This window comes from Zosterops lateralis (assembly GCF_965231275.1).
Source record: "Zosterops lateralis genome assembly, chromosome: 28".
NCBI lineage: Eukaryota > Metazoa > Chordata > Aves > Passeriformes > Zosteropidae > Zosterops > Zosterops lateralis.
In genome coordinates, this window is record NC_139788.1 from 4,708,544 (window position 1) to 4,727,237 (window position 18,694).

Below are 18,694 nucleotides of genomic sequence, written 5' to 3' on the forward strand. Positions count from 1 at the left end.
GGAACCCAGCAGCTGCATTTCAGTGCTGAAAATCTGGAAGCTCATCTAACCATAACTGAGCTGAAATTCCACCCTCACCCTGTGGCTCGTGGCCTTGTCCTGGTCGTTTTGGAGCTCTGTAGTTTCTGTGAAGGGGTGGGAGACGGGATCATAAAAATATTAATTTTATAGTGGCTTTTTCATGGCTTTGAGAGATTTGGGAGCTTAAAAGGGTATGGTCAGGTCAGGCTGAGCTACGCAAGAGCCATCAAAGCTTTTGTGGTTTTTTGGCTTGTTTTATTTGAACGCCCTGGACATCTGCAGCCTCAGCCTTGGCAGGGAAATGGCTCAGCTCAGGTCACGGATCCTCTGCTGTGTTCCAGCCAAGAAATGCTGAGGTCTCAGAGAGCTTCACCCCCAAACTGCAGCGGTTTTGCACCAGAACTACTTACAGATGAATCAGGGGCTGAACTGAGACCCACAACCCAGAGGGGACAATTCTGCGGCTGCTCAGGGTGAGGAGGAGGCAGGGAAGGCTGGAGCCCCTGGTGTGAAATGCAGGGGTGAGAGGCAGCCTGCTCTGCATCACCCATCCCAGGCTGGGAGGGGACACTCCGGCTCCCTGAGGGAGGTGACACTTTGGCTCCTGTCGCTGTTGAGCAATCGGCCGGGGCCAAGGGCCAGGATGAGTCACCCCAACCGAGGCACATCCCTGGGAGGGGATTTCTGCCCGGCTGGTCCTACCTGCTGAGCCCCCCTGACCGTGAGGCTGAACCCAGCAGGGCGGCATTTGGGGCACGGCGGGATCTGGGCATCAATCAAAGGCACAGAACTGGCCTTTCCTGGGTTCCTTCTCGGGCTCCAGCCCGAATTTCTGGCTCCATCACAGAACTCCTGCTCAAAAGCTGAGTTCCCCCATCAAGTGATTCTTTCTAATGGGGATAAAAACTCTCCTCAAAAACACCAAAAGCCCCAGAGCAGGTGCTGGTGCCAGCCTGGCAGTCACTGCCCCGGGCCAGGGGCGATGGACAGCCCATGTCTGGGTGCCCAGACTGGGGGTGCCCCAGCCAGGAGCCGACCAGCCCCAGCCCTGGGGACAGAGCCCTGGGGGGAGGCTGGGAGAGCTGGTGACAAGGACAGGCCGGGCTGTGGGTCCTGCAGCTCCCACTCAGGATGGGCAGAGCCTTTTGCAGGCAGCAGAACATCCCTGCTCCCCCTCAGTGACCCGTTTTGGTGGCCTTTCCCCATGGATACCAGTCCCTGTACGGGGGCTGTGGCAGGACCCTCCTTGGTGGGGAACACTCCTTGCCCCTGGGGCACCCAGTCCCTCTGCTCCAACGGTGTTTGAGACACTAAAACTAATTTATTTGGGAGCTTTTCTGGATGCCCCTTCAGGGATGCGGAGACCATTCCACAGCCACTGGACAAGGGCCAGGATGGGGATCGAGGTCCCGATGTCTCCCTGGTCTTTCCACCATCCTGTGTAAAGCAGGGGGACAGAGGGACCCCAGAGAACTCCCCAGCAGCACAACCCTCTCATGGGAGTGTCCTGTGGATTCAGGGCCTCTCCTCCTTCCCAGGCTGGAAAAGCTGCCGGACCGGCTGGGAGCCGGGGAGCACCATCCTCCTACACGGCCCAGCCACGCTGCAATTTCGGGAGCTGTTGAAATCAGTTAACTCCTGGGCAGCCAGGGAGAGCCCCGAGCCCCAGGGATGGACAGACACCCCCAGTTACCCCGTGCTGGGCAGCAGCACTCTCAGCTCCAGCCCTGCCAGTTTAACTCCCCAGTTTATCCAGTCCAGGTGTCCCGGGCCGGGGCCAGCGCGAGCCTTCGGCTCCTATTTCCCATCGGCTGCCCCGGGTTGGGTAATTGCAGGTCTGGGGCTGTTCCCAGGCTGGCAGTGCTTGGGGCCAGGAGGAGGCCAAGCTTTGGGGTCGCTCAGTGGGCTCTCCCCAGGACCAGCCCTGGCACCTCTGGGGATCCCCAGGGAGCTGCAGTCCCCAGCCTGGGGGGCCAAGGCAGCACCAGGGGATGTTGTGATGGGGCTGGGGAGGGACTGGGGGGTGGGCGAGGGCCAGGGGGCTCACAGGGGTTCATTCCCTCACCTGCTCCAGGTGTCCCAACCAGGCTGAGCAGGTTCTGGGTTGTGCAGCCCAGGTTCCCACAGCAGAGCCCTGGCAAACCTCGTTACATCCCAGGCCAGCCCCTCTCTCCCTGGGTACTCCACAATTCCTGCACCAAAGGGGTCATGGCCCTGCTCGTGCCTCACTTTCCCCAAAGCCCAGGTGTTGCTGGCACTCCCTGGGCTGGGATTTGGCTCAGGCCTGGTGTGTCCCCCCTGTCCCCCTGAACTGGGGCAGCACGTCCTGAGTCAGGCGCGTTTCCTCCCGGCACCCCAGAGCTGCCATCAAAGGCCGGCTCCTGCCCGGCCCTGCTGGCTCTGCTGAGCTCATAGCCCAGGGTGCCGTGACTGTATTTTATTGTAATTATTTTTCATGTTGAAACGCGCTGGTGGGGGGAGGGGGGTGAGCTGCACCCTTGGCCTCGTGCCAGGGCCAGAATTGCTGAGCTTTCACCTGTCCCAGCGCGTCGGGACCTCGAGAGGGATGTCCCCACCCCGCTGACACCCCAGGGCTGTCCCCGTGTCGCTGCCCAGGCAGCTTTTGTGCATATTCCTCTCTGGACTTAGAGGAGCCGTGGGGGAGGACCTGGGCTCGCACACAGGGGTGTCAGTGGCAGGTTTTGGGGAACTGTGGGTTTGTATCCTCATGGAGCAGCCAGCCCTGCGTGGGGCTGCCCAAAGCCTCATCTCATGGATGCACAGAGCCCTGAGCCCTCCCACGGGCTGCAGGACACCCCAGGACCCTGCTGGGGGCTGGGGGGCCCCGGGAGCAGCCGGTGCTGGGGGAGCCGGTGCCCCCACCCCGGGCTGGGATGGGATGGGAGGTGCCTGGAGCTGCCCGGACATGTGAGCGGGGAGAGACGAGGCAGACGAGAGCAGAGGTGCAGGAGAAGGTTTATTGGAGACGCACAGAGGCTTCGGCAACATGCAACCCCCTCCCGGAATGGGGGGGCTGCCCGGCCCCCCCTCGCCCTGGCCCAGCCCCTCACCTCCTCCTGTCGCTGCTCCAGCCCTCTGGGATGGGGGGTTTGGAGCTGGCACAAGCCAGACTGGACACTCCCTCCCCACAAAAACTGTTAAATAGTTGGGGTCTGGCAGCTCTCAGGAATGGAGGCACCCTCCTCTCCTTCTTTTCCCCCTTCCCAGAGCAGAGGACAGGGGAGAGGGAGGGAGGGTCCCTGCCAAAACCACCCCCACTCCTGGTATCCAGGCTGGGGGGAGCTGAGACTTCTTCCCCCCAAACCAACCAAAAAAAAAAAAAACCAGCCAAAAAAAGAAAAAAAAAATACAACCGAAAAAAAAAAAACCACGAGGAGATGCCGAAGGGTCTGGAGCAGGGGCAGGTGGGGCCGGTCCCCAGCTCGGCAGGGGACGTTCAGTTCTTGGGCTCTTCGCCAGCCTCGCCGCCGTCTTCACCCGCACACTCAGCTGTCCATAGCGTGAGGTTGTCCCTGAGCAGCTGCATGATGAGGGTGCTGTCCTTGTAGGAGTCTTCGCTGAGCGTGTGCAGGTCGCCCATGGCCTCGTCGAAGGTGGTCTTGGCCAGGGAGATGGCCTGCTCGGGGGCGTTGGCGATCTCGTAGTGGAACACGGAGAAGTTGAGGGCCAGCCCCAGGCGGATGGGGTTCGTGGGCTGCATCTCCTTTTTGCTGATGTCCATGGCCTCTTGGTAGGCCTCCTGCGCCTTCTCTATCGTCGACAGGCGGTCGTCCCCGCTGGCCACCTCGGCCAGGTATCGGAAGTAGTCACCCTTCATCTTCAGGTAGAAGACCTTGCTCTCGGTGTCGCTGTCCTTCTTGATGAGATACTTGTCCAGCAAGCCCAGCACGTTGTTGCAGACGGCGTTCAGCTCCTGCTCCACCTTCTCCCTGTACTCGTTCACCACCTGCGCCTTGTCGTCGCCCTCCTCGGTTTTGTGCTCGATGCTGGAGATGACCCTCCAGGCCGAGCGCTGGCAGCCCACCACGTTCTTGTAGGCCACGGAGAGCAGGTTGCGCTCCTCGTTGGACAGCTCGTCCCCGTGCTCCACCACCGCCTTCATGAAGTCTGCCATGTCCTCGTAGCGCTCGGCCTGCTCGGCCAGCTTGGCCTTCTGCACCTGCTGGTTTCTTGCCATGGCTGGGGCGCGGGGCGGACGCTTGGGCGAGCAGCGGGAGCCGTCGGAGCCTCTGCCGAGCGCGGCCGCCGGGATTCGCTTTTGGCTGGGCGTCGGAGCCTCGAGCGAGAGCAGGAGGAGCCAGCCAGGTCCAAGGAGTGTCCTCCTCCTCCTCCTCCTCCTCTGCTTCCTCCCCGCCGAGCGCGGCCTTAAAAGGAAACTGGCGGTGAATCATCGCCCGCGGGCGGCGGGGCTGGGGAGGGGGCGAGGGGGGCGGCCAACGCCCTGCCCTCCCCGTGGGTGCGGCACCCCTGGGTGCCCCGAGGCTCTCCCCAGAGCCAACGCCCACCCCGGCACCCGGGAAACGCCCATCCCGCTGTGAGAAGGCTCGGGAGGGCGACGGGCGCTGTCCTTTGGGGGGACGGGGACACACGGCAGCGCTCGGCTCTTCCCCCCACGGAGAAATGGGCCACGGGGTGTGGCCGCTCCTAAAAACGGGTTCCTCCCCCCTGAAAAAGTCATATCGCTGTCGTTTTTAACATGGTGATTGACTCGGCAGTAATTGCGAGGGCTCAACGGGCAGGTATTTATTCCCACAGGTGGGAAAGCGAGGCAGAGGCTCCGCTGCGCTCCCGGGCGGGAGGGACCGGCCCAAAGAGCGGGGCACGCTCAGCCCTGGCCTTTGAACCGCCCACGGTGGGACCCCCTGGACCCCCAAAGAGCCCGCGGCGGGAGGGGCGAGGGGAGACCCCAACCCCGCCTTTCCCGTCCCACCGGGGGCGTTTGGCTGGAAAGGAGCAGTTTGAGCTTTTTGCTCGGTGTGAGGCTGTTCCGGGCTGGCGGCGGTGGCGGCGCAGGGCTGATAGGGATCTGAGCTGCGCCTTGCGCTGAGTTTCACCGGGAGCCTGTTGGCACACGCCGGGCGCTGGCGCGGGCCCGGCCCGGCCTTATCTCCGTGCGGGAGCGTGCGGGAAGGGCAGGGCGGGGCGGGGCGGCGGCTCCGGGCCGAGGGAAAAGGGGCCTGGTGATTCCTTCAAAGAGCCGCAGTCGCTGCTCTGTTCCTCTGTTCCTCCTGCCAACACCCGGCCGGGATCCCCCGCGCCGCCCCAGCGGAGCCTGCTGGGATGGAGGAGGCAGGAAAGACGGGAGGATGATTTTCCCGACCACTTCGAGCCCAGGAAAGCGCCCCCAGCCTTCACATCACCCCCTGTGCACCCTGGAAAGGGATTCAGGACCGTTCAGGCCGAGACACGGGCTGGGGTTTGGGGTGTCACCCCACAGCCTGAGGGTGTCCAGCCCCACCACCTCCCCAGGGCCCCCCACGGCCCCCCCGAGAGGCTCCCGCAGCAATTGGAGCTCCTTCCCCAGGTGAGCCCATCCCGGGGAGCCGCTCCCGCCCGCGGAGCCGGGAAAAGGCGATTCCCAAAGGAGCGGCTGAGCGGGAGAGCGCGGCCTGTCCTTCCCCCTCTGCCCGGCAAACACACAGAGACCTCCAAGAACTTCCATGGGGCACAGAGGGATTGGGGCCAACGGGTCACCCCAATGTGCCCAGCCTGCCCAAACCCACCCCCTCCCTTGGCAAACCACAGGCAGGGGGCCCTGGGGGGGTTAATCTGAGCTCACACTCCTTCGGGCAGCAAAACCATGATTTGGGTTTGGGGTCTGCAGTGCCCAGGCCTGGAGAAGGACTCGGAGCCTGACCAGGATGATCCTGCCCCACATTTGGGCTCTTTCACCGCGGGGAGAGCCCGGTGGGATCCCCTTCCCCAGCGAGGACAGGCCTGGGGTGGGGATGGCTCAGTGTCTGTGGCAGCCCCGGCCAGAGGGGCGGAGCTGCTGCCAAATTTTGGCTGCGAGGCGGCTGCAGGGCCGCTCTGCTCCGGGTTCTGTGGAAAAGCAGCGGTGGGTGAAGGGCGGAGCCCCAGATCCCATCCCAGGGCTGTGGGGGAGCTCGGCTGCACCATCACCCCACAGAGCACCCCTGGGTGCCCCGAATGCCCGAGGGCAGCACCTTGGGGTGCATCCCAAACCATTCTGTGGTTCTGTGCCCACCCCGGGGAGGGACACCCGGTTAACCCAGTCCTGGGGACGCTGCCCAGGCCGGTGCCCGTCCCCAGCCCCTGAGCCCAGGGCGGGCGTGGGCCGGGCCGGCAGGAGGCGGAGGATGCCCGTGGCTGTTCCCAGCGGCACTGGAAGGATGCTCAGAGCCCGTCTGGCCACCCTGCCCAGCCCTGCTGCTCCCCCTGGCTGTGGGGCCGCTGCCGCCTCCCAAAAAACACCAGCGGACATTTTTCCGAGGGGTGCTCAGAGCGCCCCGGCTCCTGCGGGCGCTGCCCCGTGCTCCTTCCCGGCCTGGCTGGGCCCTTCCCCGGCACAGGAGGGCGCAGAGACGGCCCCGGGCGGTGCCACAGCCCAGTTTGGGAAGCTCCTGGCTCCCGTCCCCACGGCTGATGGCAAAGCTCTGCCAGCCCTCGGTGGCTTCCCTTGGCTCCTGCTCGGGCCTGCCCAGGCAGGAGGAGCCCTTCCCTCCAGCGGCGGAGCAGAGCCAGACACCGGAGTACAGGAAATAGGAGAAACTTTCATTTTGTTACAAAAGTAAAAGGCATAGACGGACGGTGACTCCTACAGGGCCGGGGCAGGCCTGGCTGCTCCGCTCGGCTCAGCCCAGGGGGGGCTGCTCGAGGTGCTGCAGGGCTGGAGCCCCTTCCCCAAACCAGAGCCGAGCTGGGATGGGGCTGGCGGGGGGAGCTGCCCCGGGGGGCTGCAGGGATGGACTGACACGGGGAGAATTCCCATCGGGAAAGTCCTCTGGCACACGGACACGGCTTGGAGGGGCTGGGGGTGCTCGGGGGTTGGTGCCCCCGGCTTGGCTGTAAATGCGTGATCCTGCTGCTTCCAAAACCCCCTTGAGGCACCAACCACGACATTCCAGCACCTGCGGCGGGGGGGACACCGTCACTGAGCGTCCTGCTGGTGGCCTCGGGGTCCGTCCGGCGGCGGGAGAGCGGGAGCCGCGGTTATTGCAGTTATTTCTCCTCCTGGGGGTGGCTGTATGGCTTTGGGCTCGGGCCCGGCTCCCGGCGGGGCTGGAGCAGCTCCCGGGGCGGGGAGCGGAGCGGAGGGGAGGGAGGCGCAGCCCCCGAGCGGAGGCACTCGAGGTGTTCATGGCTCTGGGCTCGGCTCCCGCGGGATGCGCCACGAGAGGCTCAGGCTGCCGGGCTGGCGGCGCTGGATCCGCCCCGAGAGAGGAAGAGGAGACGGGAGGAAGAGAGAAAAGAGAGCGTTAGTGCCAGAAATGAGGAATGGAGGAGCTGAGGAGCAGCGGGAGCAGGGCGGAGCAGCCAGGCTCGCTGGGACCGGGCTGGGGCGAAGGGGAGGAGGGAGGGAGGAAGGGGCTCCGTCCCTGCCCCGAGGCTCAGGGAGCTCTCGGGGGCTGCAGGGAGGGGCAGAGGGGCAGCTCACGGCCCACGGGTGACACGGGCCATCCCAACGTGCCCTGGAGGAACTTACCTTGGTCACAGGAGGAGGAACCGCGTGTTGCAGAGAGGAAAACGGGCAGAGGGGCCAGAGGGATCACCTAAGCCACAGAACGGGTCAGGGCTGGGGGTACAGAGCTGCCCCAGGGGCCACAGCTCCCTCCAAACACCGAACCTCTCCTGGGCTGGGGTTTCCTCACACAAGCACTGCAGGCTGTGCTCCAGCCAGCCCCGGGCTGCAGGACCCTCTGCCACCCCCGGCCACCCGTGTCCCACAGTGTCCCACGATGTCCCATAATGTCCCACACGTGTCCCCCATGCAGAGCCTGGCTCCAGCCCGTGCTGAGCCCCAGCACAGAGCCAGGGGAAACCAAACCCATCCTCTTCTGGAAAAGGCTTCAGGTGACCCCTCACCCCCACAGCTCCCATGCTGATGGGGTTCTGGTGGGATGGATGGGCACATGTGGATGTCACACAGCTGGAGGGTGATGGGCTCCGAGGGCAGAGCTGCCATGCAGTGGAGACGAGATGGGTGGCTGGAGTGGGTGAGAGGGAGAAGGAAGCACTTTCTTACCAGCCAACCCTCAGAAATCAGGGCAAACGTCCAAGGAGGGGCAAATCCCGTCAGGCTGTGCAGGAAATGGCAAAGTCCTGGCAGGCATCCTCCTGGGGAAGACACCAGAGGTTATGTACCTCACACCTGCCACGGGGCCAGAGGGGCTGGCACAGATGGGGAGCTCGGGAAAGGACACTGAGGTAACAGCAGTGGGGAGGGGATGAGCCCCTGTCCAGCCTGGAAATGTGGGACAGCAAATTCCCTTCACTCCAGCAAGTCACAGCAGGAGTTTCCAGGTGAGGCCTGAGCCTAACAGAGTCCAACTGGCACCTGAGAGGTGCCAAACCCTGGGACACACCTGCCCTCTTCTGTCTTCAAGGAGGAAAATAATCATCCAAGCAGTTAACTCTTTAAAAATAGATTTTTATTGAGTAACAAAGGAAACTGGTTTAAATAAAAATAGAAGGAGTCTGGCCCCTGGTAACCGCCCTCCTCACTGCTCCTCTGCCATCCTCCTGGCACAGGCACTTGCAGAGTACAAAGCACGATGCTGGTGAACTCAGAGGGGCTGGACTGCCCCCCAAAATGTGCTGCCCCTGCCCGAGGTTGCAACTGGTCTGTCTGATCCAAGGAAACCTGACAGGCAGCTCGGCACCGTGAGCCTCTGCCCTGGTGCCAACGTGCACAGGACACAAAACGTGCTACGTAGAAAAAAGTCCCACAAATTGTGCAAAAATATCCAGCAGCTTGTAATGACACGATTCAAGTATTGCTACAAGGTTTGTGACTCTCCCCTTGCCCCAGGGACACAGAGCTGGCTGCCTGGGTGCAGAGTGGTGCCTGTGGATGAGCAGCTCCCCGGGCACTGGGGACAGCCCTGGGGACTCTCTGCTGTTCAGCAGCCCAAACCAAGAGCACACGATGAGCTTATCAGAGACCAGCACCCCCTGACTGCCTCCTCTGGGAAACTCCACCTGGGAAGGCTGTGACCCTCAGGAATTCACACTTTGCTGTTGCCTTTTGGTCTCCCACAGACAGGACACGATCCTGGGAAGCTCCAGTTCCCAAACCTGACCCCCTGTGACCTGCATCTCATGACAGAGCACAGAGTGTCTCTTCTTCCCCAACACAGGAGGGTCCCCTGACTCACGTCTTTGCTGCAAAATGTGTCTGACCAACTGGCAGGGCCAAAACACAACCCCAGCCAGAAAACAGGACCAGCAGGGATCACCCAGGACATCCTCACTTGCTCCAGGTCTGCTGGGGGTCAGAGTCCTCCCAGCTGAACAGCCCAACTTACCAAGGCACAGCAGCCTCTGAGGGACAGAACAGCCCTTACAGGTGGGCCAGGGGAACAGGGTGTGCTCCTGGAGGTAACAGGGACACCAGGGAGACAACACCTCCTCAGCCCAGCCCCAGTGGGAATCATTTGTGACCTCCCACCCTTGGCCCATCCCCTTCCCAGCAGGAATCACAGCAATGCCCTGGAGCTCAGGGCTCTGGGACTCCCCAGGGACCCCCTGCACGAGTCCAAGGCTCCCACAAGCTGTTGGGCTCTGTGAGGCAAAACCCCTGACAGGCCACATCACAGTGAAACAAATAAACGAAAAGTAATAAATAAATGTAAAAAAAGAAGGCAACACATGGCTCGAGTCTTTGGCAGCTCTGGGTCCCAGGGCTGTCCCCCCTGAGGCCGGGGATGACACAGGGGCAGGTACTGGCTGGAGCAAGGTGCAGGCACAGCAGGCACTGGGAACATCACAGCACTGCTAGGGAATGCCTCCTACCATGCTGGTGTCAGTTTTGGCTCCAAAGGAAGGGATTTCACTCTTGGGACTGGACGGGGTCCCGATATCTGGCTGGATAAATCCTCTTCTGTCTATCAAACTGGAAAACAGGAAGGGAAGAGGAGTTCAGGGAACAAAGACTGAAGCTGGGAGCTGGCAGGCCACAGGGGAGGCTCCTCTCCCAGGAGCTGCTGAGCACAGCACAGGCAGGATGCTGGAGAACAGGGCTCCTGCCCATCCCATGAGCCACAGACCCTGTCCCATGAGCCACAAAACCCTCCCATGAGCCACAGACCCCTTCCCATGAGCCACAAAATGGACAGGAATGTCCCATTCCTCCTATGAGCCACAGGGAGCTCTGGGCCACCACAAGCCCAAAGGGGAACCGGGCAAAGGGCTTCACAACATGAAACCAATGTGAAAGAGGAACAAACTGGAGTAAAACACTGTTCTCCCTCCCCACAAGTTCTCAGCCTGGCTCCCTGAGTGCTCAGATTGACCAGCTCTAAAGGGCAGCATTGCATTTTGGCACCTCTGAACCCACTAAAAAGCCTGGGGACACTTGAGGGAGCAGAGCCTGATATAAAATATAAACCACACTGCTGCTGTTACACTGAGTTAGCACCACCAAACTCTTCACCACTCCAAACTGGATCCTCCAGGGATTCCCACATGCCCAGGACAGGCTGGGAGCCCCAGGCAGGTCCTCAGCTCGGGAGGAGCAGAGCAGGGCCTGACTCTGCCCAACTGCTCCATCTTGTGACGAAGCTGCAGCTGTCCTGTGCTCAGGGACACCCAGGGAGGAGCCTTTAGGGGGGATTCTGAGCACTCCTGGTGATCTCAGGCTTGGTGAAGCCCAGATCACCCCACTGCAACCCTTGCCATGGGGACAAGTGCCTCTGCTGGATTGACCAGCTGCTGCCAAGTCCTTTCTTTGGTGCTGTTCTTCCTCTTATCCAACTGCAGGATTTCCTCCATTTTTATCAGTCTTATTCTTAAGTTCCAAGAAACAACTACAACTGACCCAAATTCACCCAGTTCCAACACAGTTCATGTCCTACTCATCCACCTCCAGCCTTTCTCTGCAGAGTGGCTGGAGTTTCCTCCTCCCCACCAGAGCAGCTGTTTGTGCTGACATGGCCCATGACAGCTCTGTCCTTCCCAAGGCTCCTCTCCCACCGCAGGATGCAATTCCCAGTGCCTGGAGGTCACAGGCTCTTACCTGGGGTGGAATGGTCCACACAGCACTGCACAGCAGTTTGTGAGGATGCTTTTATGGCTGTAGGGATTGGCAAACTCCGAGCCCCTCTTGTTTGACCAGGACCCTTTGATCTGAAAGGGATGGACACAGATTAGGAGGGGAAGGATGTGAGAGCAGACAGTGGCACCATAATGGATCCTTGCAGGGATGGGAGGTTTGTCCTGGAGCAGAGGGAGGACATCTGCAGGCACAAGCAGCCTCGTGCTGCCTCTGCTGAGGTTCAGCCCTGCAGCTGCAGAGCTCCTGAGCTGTGCCCTCCCTGTGCTGTGCAATGTCACTGTCACCACTGCCACACCAGCCCCATCCTCCTCCTCCCCTCGTGGTCTCCAAGGCTGCAGCTCCTCAGGCTGAACAAACAGTGAGGGGATTCCCAGGGCAGAGGCTGCTCTGTCCCCACCCCAGCAGCTGCCCCGGGGGTGGCACAGGGGGTGGGCAGCTGCCACATCTGCCTCAGGCTGCACTGAGCCATCACCAGCACATAATCCCCCTCCTGTTTTACTTCCTCCCCCCAGCTGCAGCACAAGGCTGGAGCCAGGGGCCACTGGTGCTCCCAGTGCTGGGCTACAGACTGTGAGCTTCACTCTCACAGCCCTGAGCAGTTCTGCCACACCTCTGAATGTGAGGTGGAGGGGAAAGGGGAAAAAGCAAAACCAAAAGGGATGCAAACACGCCTTCTGCAGTGCTGGGAGCTCCCAGCAAGGATTACAGGTACTTCTGGCCAGGAGGGAGAATTTTGATTCTGAGGATCAGACAGATCCTGCTTTTCCATACAATCTGCCCCACTCAGGGCACTCCTTTGGTCCTTGGAGTCTGTGCACAGCCCAGATTTGAAGGTAAATCTCATCAGATGTCTGTACATCGTTTGCTAATTAGAGATGAGGAACTGCCAGACACAAAGGGCCTGGCCCAGGGTCTCAGAGGAAACCTGTGGTTACACGGGATGCTGAATTCAGATCACCAAGCTCACACCCAAATACTCCTCTGGGCCAGCCTTCCTTTTTTAATCTCACACCTCCTAATTTTAAGCCAGGCCACAAACAGACTGGAAAAAACACACATGTGATGGTTCTAATTCAGCCACCTGAAAGTGCAGCTGTGGGCACAGGCTGTTTGCTCTGCACTGGGTTATCACAGGCAGTGAAACACTGCACTGAGGCAGCCAAAATCCCCTTAAAACTTGCTCAGGATGGGTCTTGGGCAGCCTGGCAGCAGGACAAGCCTCCAGGTACTTACGTCTTCATTTGTCGTCAGGTTGGAGGCGACTAAATAAGTGTGGAAACCTGAGAGGCCCAAAATAGACCAGACTGAGAAAAAACAAATGACCAGCTCCAGCACGGTGAAACCAAAGTCAAGGAAGTCTCAAGGAACAAAATCCCACAAGGAGAGGCAGAGGACTGATGTGGGGAGGTTTGGACAAGCTTCCCATTCCCTGAACTGGTTTGCAGGGATCCACCAAGGCACTGGGAAAAAACTCTGTCATCCACCCTTAGTCCCAGGTAGCCAGAGGACTAAATTAATTTGGGGAAAGGAGACCAGGGTGACCTGCCAAGAGCTCCTGGCCCCTCTCTGTTAGTGATTAGTGGTGCTGGGCACCCTGGGCAGCTGCTACCAGCAGAAGGATATCTCGCAGGGGTTGTCTTCAGAGTGGCCAGGAACCCATCCCTCTGAGAGCCTGCAAAGCAAAAGAGAACAAGGAATGGCATCCCAGCAGGCAGCCCTACCCTCCAGCCAGAACTCCACCCCTATGGGCCGTGTGGATTTGTGTGCCTGAGGAACACCTGCAGAAATGTCAGTGCACTGCCACAGCTCCTGGAGGTTTGGGGCTGGTGGGAAAGTCACCCTCCCTGCCAGGGTCAGCTGCTCTGGGGAAACAAATCCCATCCCCAGCTCCCACAGCAGCTGTGGATGTGCAGCAAGGCAAAGACCCTTGAATCCTCACCTGGTGTAACTCATCCAGACTCATCCATGTAGGCTGGATATCAGGAAAACGCTGTTTTTACAAGAAAGGGTAATAAAGTACTGGAATGGTCTGCCTGGGGAGGTGGTGGATTCACCATCTCTGGATGTGTCTAAGAAAAGACTGGATGTGGCACTGGGTGCCATGGTTTGGTTGAGGTTAGGGTTGGGTTGGACTCGATGTCTCTTCCAAACTTGTGATTCTGACCCTTCCCATGTGTGTCCCCAGGAGCAGGACCCTGAGCTGTGCTGGCAGCCCCAGGGCAGAACTTACGCAGGGTGAGGTGTGTGACCACGCAGGCGAAGATGAAGGCGGTGAGGAAGGACAGGGACAGGATGAAGGCGTAGAAGTAGCGGTAGTTGCGCTTGCCCACGCAGTTCCCCACCCAGGGGCAGTGGTGGTCGAATCTCTCTGGAACAAAGGCTCCTGGTGAAGGGGGCTCCCAGCACCTCACACCCAATACAGAGTAGACTCTGCTCAGCCCCCCAAAATGAGGAGTTTCAAACCCATCTTCCCCCTGCACCTGAGGGCAGGACCTCTCTGCCACAGTGCTGAGACACAAAGTTTCCATGGTGTCTGTACCAGCCTGGGGACAGCCAGGCCACACATAGTCAGCACCTGCAGCAATCCTTGTGTCTGTGCAGGCCTGCATTGCATTTTACAGAACCCTCCTCCCAAAATCAGGGAAAACAGAGCCATGGAGTCTTGGACGTGCTGCCCTTGCCCTGAGCCACTGTACTAGTGCTGCATTCAATTTAAATGCAAAGGAGACAGACCATGCAGTATCTTGTTTTATAATCCTTAGAAGAAGCAAACAGCAATCTGTCCAGGAACACATAGGATAGGACCAGAGGGAACGGCTGGAGCTGTGTCAGGGGAGGGTCAGGATGGAGATCAGGGAAAGGTTCTTCCCCCAAGAGGGTGCTGGGCACTGCCCAGGCTCCCCAGGGAATGGGCACGGCCCTGAAGCTGCCAGAGCTCCAGGAGCCCTTGGACAACGCTCCAGGGATGCCCAGGGTGGGATTATTGGGGTGTCTGTGCAGGGCCAGGGGCTGGATTCATGATCCCTGTGGGTCCCCCCAGCTCAGGGTCCCCTGTTACTTGTTGCCCCCCTCTCCCAGCCCTGCTCACCCACGCAGTTGTCGCAGACGCTGCAGTGCGACGTCCGCGGCGGCCGGAACATCTTGCAGGTGTAGCAGTACTTGAGCTTCACCACGTACTTGTTGATCACCACCTCCATGGTGCGGGCTGGGGGACGGTATGTGGAGCTGCCCATGCTGTCTGCAGGGACAGGGAGGGACACTAACACCCTGGGCCACCCCTGTGCCACCCCCAGCTGCCTCCTCGCAGGGGCAGGGGTTGGCACATGCTCTCCTGGCTTCCACAGAACACAAGACAGGATTTGTTGCAGGGTGGGCAGCCAAGAGCTCCAGTAAGCTCCTCACATTATTTATGGCCTGTCTCTGTGCAGTGGCAATGCTGCTGGGATGCCAAGAGGAAGCAATAAATGCCCAGCGCTGTGGGAATGTCAAGTAATTTACAAACAGTGAGTGCAAAGCAGCAGCCCAGGGACACCAGCTCATCTCTGCGTGCCCAGCGGGTCACAACAGGCAGCCTGGCTGTGAAGGCACAGGTGGCCCTGCCACAGGAGCAGGAGCATCCCTGCCACTACCAGCACACAACCTGTCACCCCACAGCTGCAGCACTGCCAGCCTGCAGGGACTCGCCTCCATCACTGTGGGGAAGGACAGCAGCAGGTCTCAAGTGCTCCAGCAGATTCCCTGGAATTTGACATGTTTGTGCTCGTGGCACACACACTCCTCCTCCTCCAGGTTTGAATGGAGGATTTTTAGGGGCACTGCAAGTTACATCTCTGTGTGCTGGCAGTCCATTATTCCCTGGGGGCTGGAAACTGTTCCTGTACACAGCAATAGCTGGAAACCCCCAGCATCATGTTTGCAGTTTCGGGGGTTATTCCTCTTAGTCACTCCCAAAAAAGTACCTTTCCAACTGTGAGGAATTCTTTGAAAATAGTGATGTAACAGCGAGCATGTTAAGAGGATAATAAGTGGATTATATTAGCAGTAACAGCTGGCACATCAGGCAGCATCTGCAGCCAGATTACTGCTTTAGGCCCTTATAAATAGAAACATGGATCAGCACTCTGGGGATATTTAAAAACCTTTTTTAAAGTCAGATGTAGAATTACTGCCTTGCGTCTGTCTTCAGCAGGACAGGTTCAAGCTGTCTCACATCAGCTTTGCTAAAGCATTTGTTCCAACCTGTCACATCAACGTGGTCCAGAGCTCCTGGATGCAAACACCTCCTTGGCTGTCCCCAAACCAGCGTGACAGAGCAGTTTTTAGAAGAGGACAAACATTAGCTTGCTCTAAAGAACACCTTGCAGCACAGCAGGCTCAATGGCAAATCACACTATCAAAAAGCATTAATTATCCTTCAACTCCGACGCCTGGGAAAGTGCTGGGACTGAGCAGGAACAAAAAGCACATGAGCTGTTCTGCAGATCCTCTCTGAGGCACTGCCTGCTGTGCCAGAGGAGCTTATTGCATCTCTCATCACGACTGGTAAACACTGTCAAGCCTCACAATCTGATATTCTGGATTTTTCTCTCCCCTGGAGAAATTTGAAGTAGCCAATACCCAGAAAAGGGGCCTCATTGAGCCTGGAGGGTGCACAGACACACACACAGAGCCATGCACAGAGCCAAACACAGGAGAGGGATCAGAGCTCTCACCAATTCGCTTCTCCAGGTCTGCAGCCTCACTGGGGGTGGCTCTGGGCAGGATTCCTGGGTCTCTGAAGCTGGTCTGGAGCAGGCAGCTGATGACAAAGAAGAAGAGGACGGCGGCGATGATGGGGATGGCCAGGGTGAGGTGACTGGCAAGGAAGGGGCAGCTGTTAAAAGACAAATAAAATGGAATTGTTATCAATTATTGCACAGACACGCTGTCAGCTGGGACATCACACCACCAACTATCACTGGGTACTGAGCTCAGCAGTGACCTGGGGCTGTTTCTCCAGAAATGGGGACTGGTGTGATCACACCCCCGGGTAGCTCCATTACCCCAGGTGGCAGCTGGGGACAGCAGAGGACACAGCCCTGCACACGCAGAGCCACTGTCCCCTCCTGCAGAGGACTGATCAGCACTCAGAGCCAGCACAGGATGGGCTGCCCCAGTCCTGATGGCTGCAGGCAGTGCTCAGGCTCTGCAGCACTCTGAGAGGATTAAGCAACTTTTGTTTCACCTCCCCAGCTCAGCTGTCCAGAACAAAGCACCCACCAAGCAACAAAACCCCTTCAGTCCAAGCCTGAAGCCCCTCAGTCATTGACAAAAAAGTCTGTGAAAGGAGAGACCTGAGCTTGTTGTCAAGAGAACACCCAGAGCCCACTCTGCCCCACTAGGGAGCAAGAAATCACAGAAATCATAGAATCCCCAGATGTTTTGGTTTGGACCTTAAAGATCATCTCATTCCACCCTGCCATGGGCAGGGACACCTCCCACTGTCCCAGGTTGCTCCAAGCCCTGTCCAGCCTGGTCTTGGGCACTGCCAGGGATCCAGGGGCAGCCACAGCTGCTCTGGGCACCCTGTGCCAGGTTTTCCCACAGAAACTATAAAGTGCAGACACAGGCGGGATGTATTTGCTGTACACCCAGCAAACTGGAGGCTGTGCAACAGCGGCATCCTGCTAAAATAACAACTTGGAGAGCCCCAGGGCATCCTCAAGCACGAGAGAGTGACTCGGCAAGAAGGGAGGCAGAGCAGATGTCCTGCATCCTCTGCCTGGCCACACAAAGCCCTCACTGTGCTGAGCTGCCCGTCAGCCCCAGAGCCGGCAGAGCTGTCAGGGCACGGGTGATGCTGAGAAAGGCGTTTTTCCATCGGGATGCTGTGCCTGCTTCCCGCAGCTGCCTGTCCCTTTCAGCTCATCTGACTTCTCAGAACCTCTAATCCGATCAAGTACTTTCATCTCCCCCGCAGCGGGCTCGGGCAGCTTTCCTCAGACACTTGCGGGGATAACCGTGATCCAAAGGCAGGCGTGGCCCCCGCTCCAGGGGACAGCAGCTCCCATCCCTCCCGGGACAGAAACAGAGGCAGGAAGGACATCAGAACCCTGCAAGGTGTCAGGAACCCACGGTGCTCCTTCCCCAGCGCCCCAGGGCAGCACAGGACACAACGGGATGCTCCTGGCTCTCCCTTCCCTCAGGCTGCAGGAGCAGGGAGATTCCCTGGACCAGCTTTCCAAAGCAAAGGGGACTGGGGAGGGCAGCTCCCTCTTCCCCAGACTCGGCTGCACAGTGGGGGCTGAGCCAGTGCAGAGCCCCGAGGTGGGACCCCGAAGGGTTTCACCATTTAGAATAAACAGTCTTCCTAGATCCCAGTGGTGGACAAAGCCCATAAGCCTTGGGTGCTTCCTGGGTGCAATTTTGGCCCAGTTTTCTTTTTGAGAGCAAAAGGGGAGACTCGTGCTCTGTACTTAGAGGCCGAGGGGTGTCCTCGGGGGATGTTAAACGCCTTCCTGCGGCCAGACTGAGCAAACAAGGTGCAGAACAACCCCTGCTCCCCATAAACACACCTGGGGAGAGGTGACGGGGCAGTGACTGCCTGCAAAGGGGGTCTGGGGGCTGCACCGTGGGGAAGAGCTCGGGGGGCAGTGGGGAGAGGGGACAGCGGGGACCCCCAGCCCACCTCCCTCCCAGCGTGGGGCGCCAGCCAAGCCCGGCTCCCCCAAGGCAGGCCTCACTGAGGGGACAGGCGCTGCCCGCGGCCCCGCGGGGAGGCCCCGAGGCACGGAGCCCGCAGCCCCGGGCCCGCCGGGCCCACACTCACTCGAAGGCGAAGAAGAGGCCGCTGGTGGCCAGGATGAGGCCGAGCGTGAGGGCGAAGACGCCGCTATGCCGCGCCAGCATGAGGCGGCCGCCGCAGTAGAAGCGGTTGCGGCCCGGGAACACCTCCCACTTCCTGCGGGGCCGCCGCGCCGCTCCGGCCCGCGGGGGAACGGCGCCCGCCGGCACCGGAGAGCCGGCCGGGCCCGGGCCTGGCGTCGCCGCTGCCCCGGGCGGGATCTGCCGGTACTCGCAGTCCTTCATGGCCCCGCCGCGGCGCCCGGAGCCCCGGCCCGGCCCCGATCCCCGGCCCGGCCCCGCCGGTCCCGCCCCGATCCCCGGCCCGGCCCCGAACCCGGTCCCGCCCCGGCCCGGAGCCCCGGCCCCGCCCCGATCCCCGGCCTGGCCCCGCCCCGATCCCCGCCCCGGCCCCCCCCGATCTCCGACCCCGCCCCCCGGACTGGCCCCGCCCCCTCCGGCAGCACAGCGCCCCCTGGCGGCCCCGCCGCCGCACCGGGAGCGGAGCGGGGTCGTCCCGGCACCGACCCCCGATCCTGACACCGGAAACCGTGACCCCGACTCCGACCTCGGCCCCGACCCCAACCCCAGCCG

The 18,694-nt window shown here is 60.4% G+C and overlaps 2 protein-coding genes across 2 annotated transcripts; both read right to left on the reverse strand.

Moving 5' to 3' along the window:
* Nucleotides 1–3,026: 3,026 nt before the first annotated feature.
* Nucleotides 3,027–4,369, reverse strand: SFN (stratifin). The gene has a single exon (XM_083879644.1). It carries the CDS (start codon nucleotides 4,217–4,219, stop codon nucleotides 3,479–3,481), a length of 741 nt encoding a protein of 246 aa, XP_083735770.1. The 5' UTR covers nucleotides 4,220–4,369; the 3' UTR covers nucleotides 3,027–3,478.
* Nucleotides 4,370–8,595: 4,226 nt separating this feature from the next.
* ZDHHC18 (zDHHC palmitoyltransferase 18) lies at nucleotides 8,596–18,392 on the reverse strand. The gene is made up of 8 exons (XM_083879488.1): nucleotides 18,087–18,392; nucleotides 15,991–16,151; nucleotides 14,367–14,516; nucleotides 13,509–13,646; nucleotides 12,888–12,950; nucleotides 12,512–12,636; nucleotides 11,240–11,349; nucleotides 8,596–10,117 (listed from the first exon to the last, which is right to left on the reverse strand). The coding sequence occupies exons 1-8, from the start codon at nucleotides 18,344–18,346 to the stop codon at nucleotides 10,000–10,002; spliced, it is 1,125 nt and encodes a 374-aa protein (XP_083735614.1). The 5' UTR covers nucleotides 18,347–18,392; the 3' UTR covers nucleotides 8,596–9,999.
* Nucleotides 18,393–18,694: the final 302 nt, after the last annotated feature.

Bases quoted from the DNA above. Each gene is read 5' to 3' on its own strand.
- ZDHHC18 (XM_083879488.1), bottom strand. From the start codon at position 18,346: ATGAAGGACTGCGAGTACCGGCAGATCCCGCCCGGGGCAGCGGCGACG. The intron at 14,517-15,990 runs GTGAGAGCTCTG...CTGTCCCTGCAG, and splicing joins AGACCTGGAGAAGCGAATTG to ACAGCATGGGCAGCTCCACA. The intron at 11,350-12,511 runs GTAAGTACCTGG...CATCCCTTTCAG, and splicing joins ACCTGACGACAAATGAAGAC to ATCAAAGGGTCCTGGTCAAA.
- SFN (XM_083879644.1), bottom strand. From the start codon at position 4,219: ATGGCAAGAAACCAGCAGGTGCAGAAGGCCAAGCTGGCCGAGCAGGCC.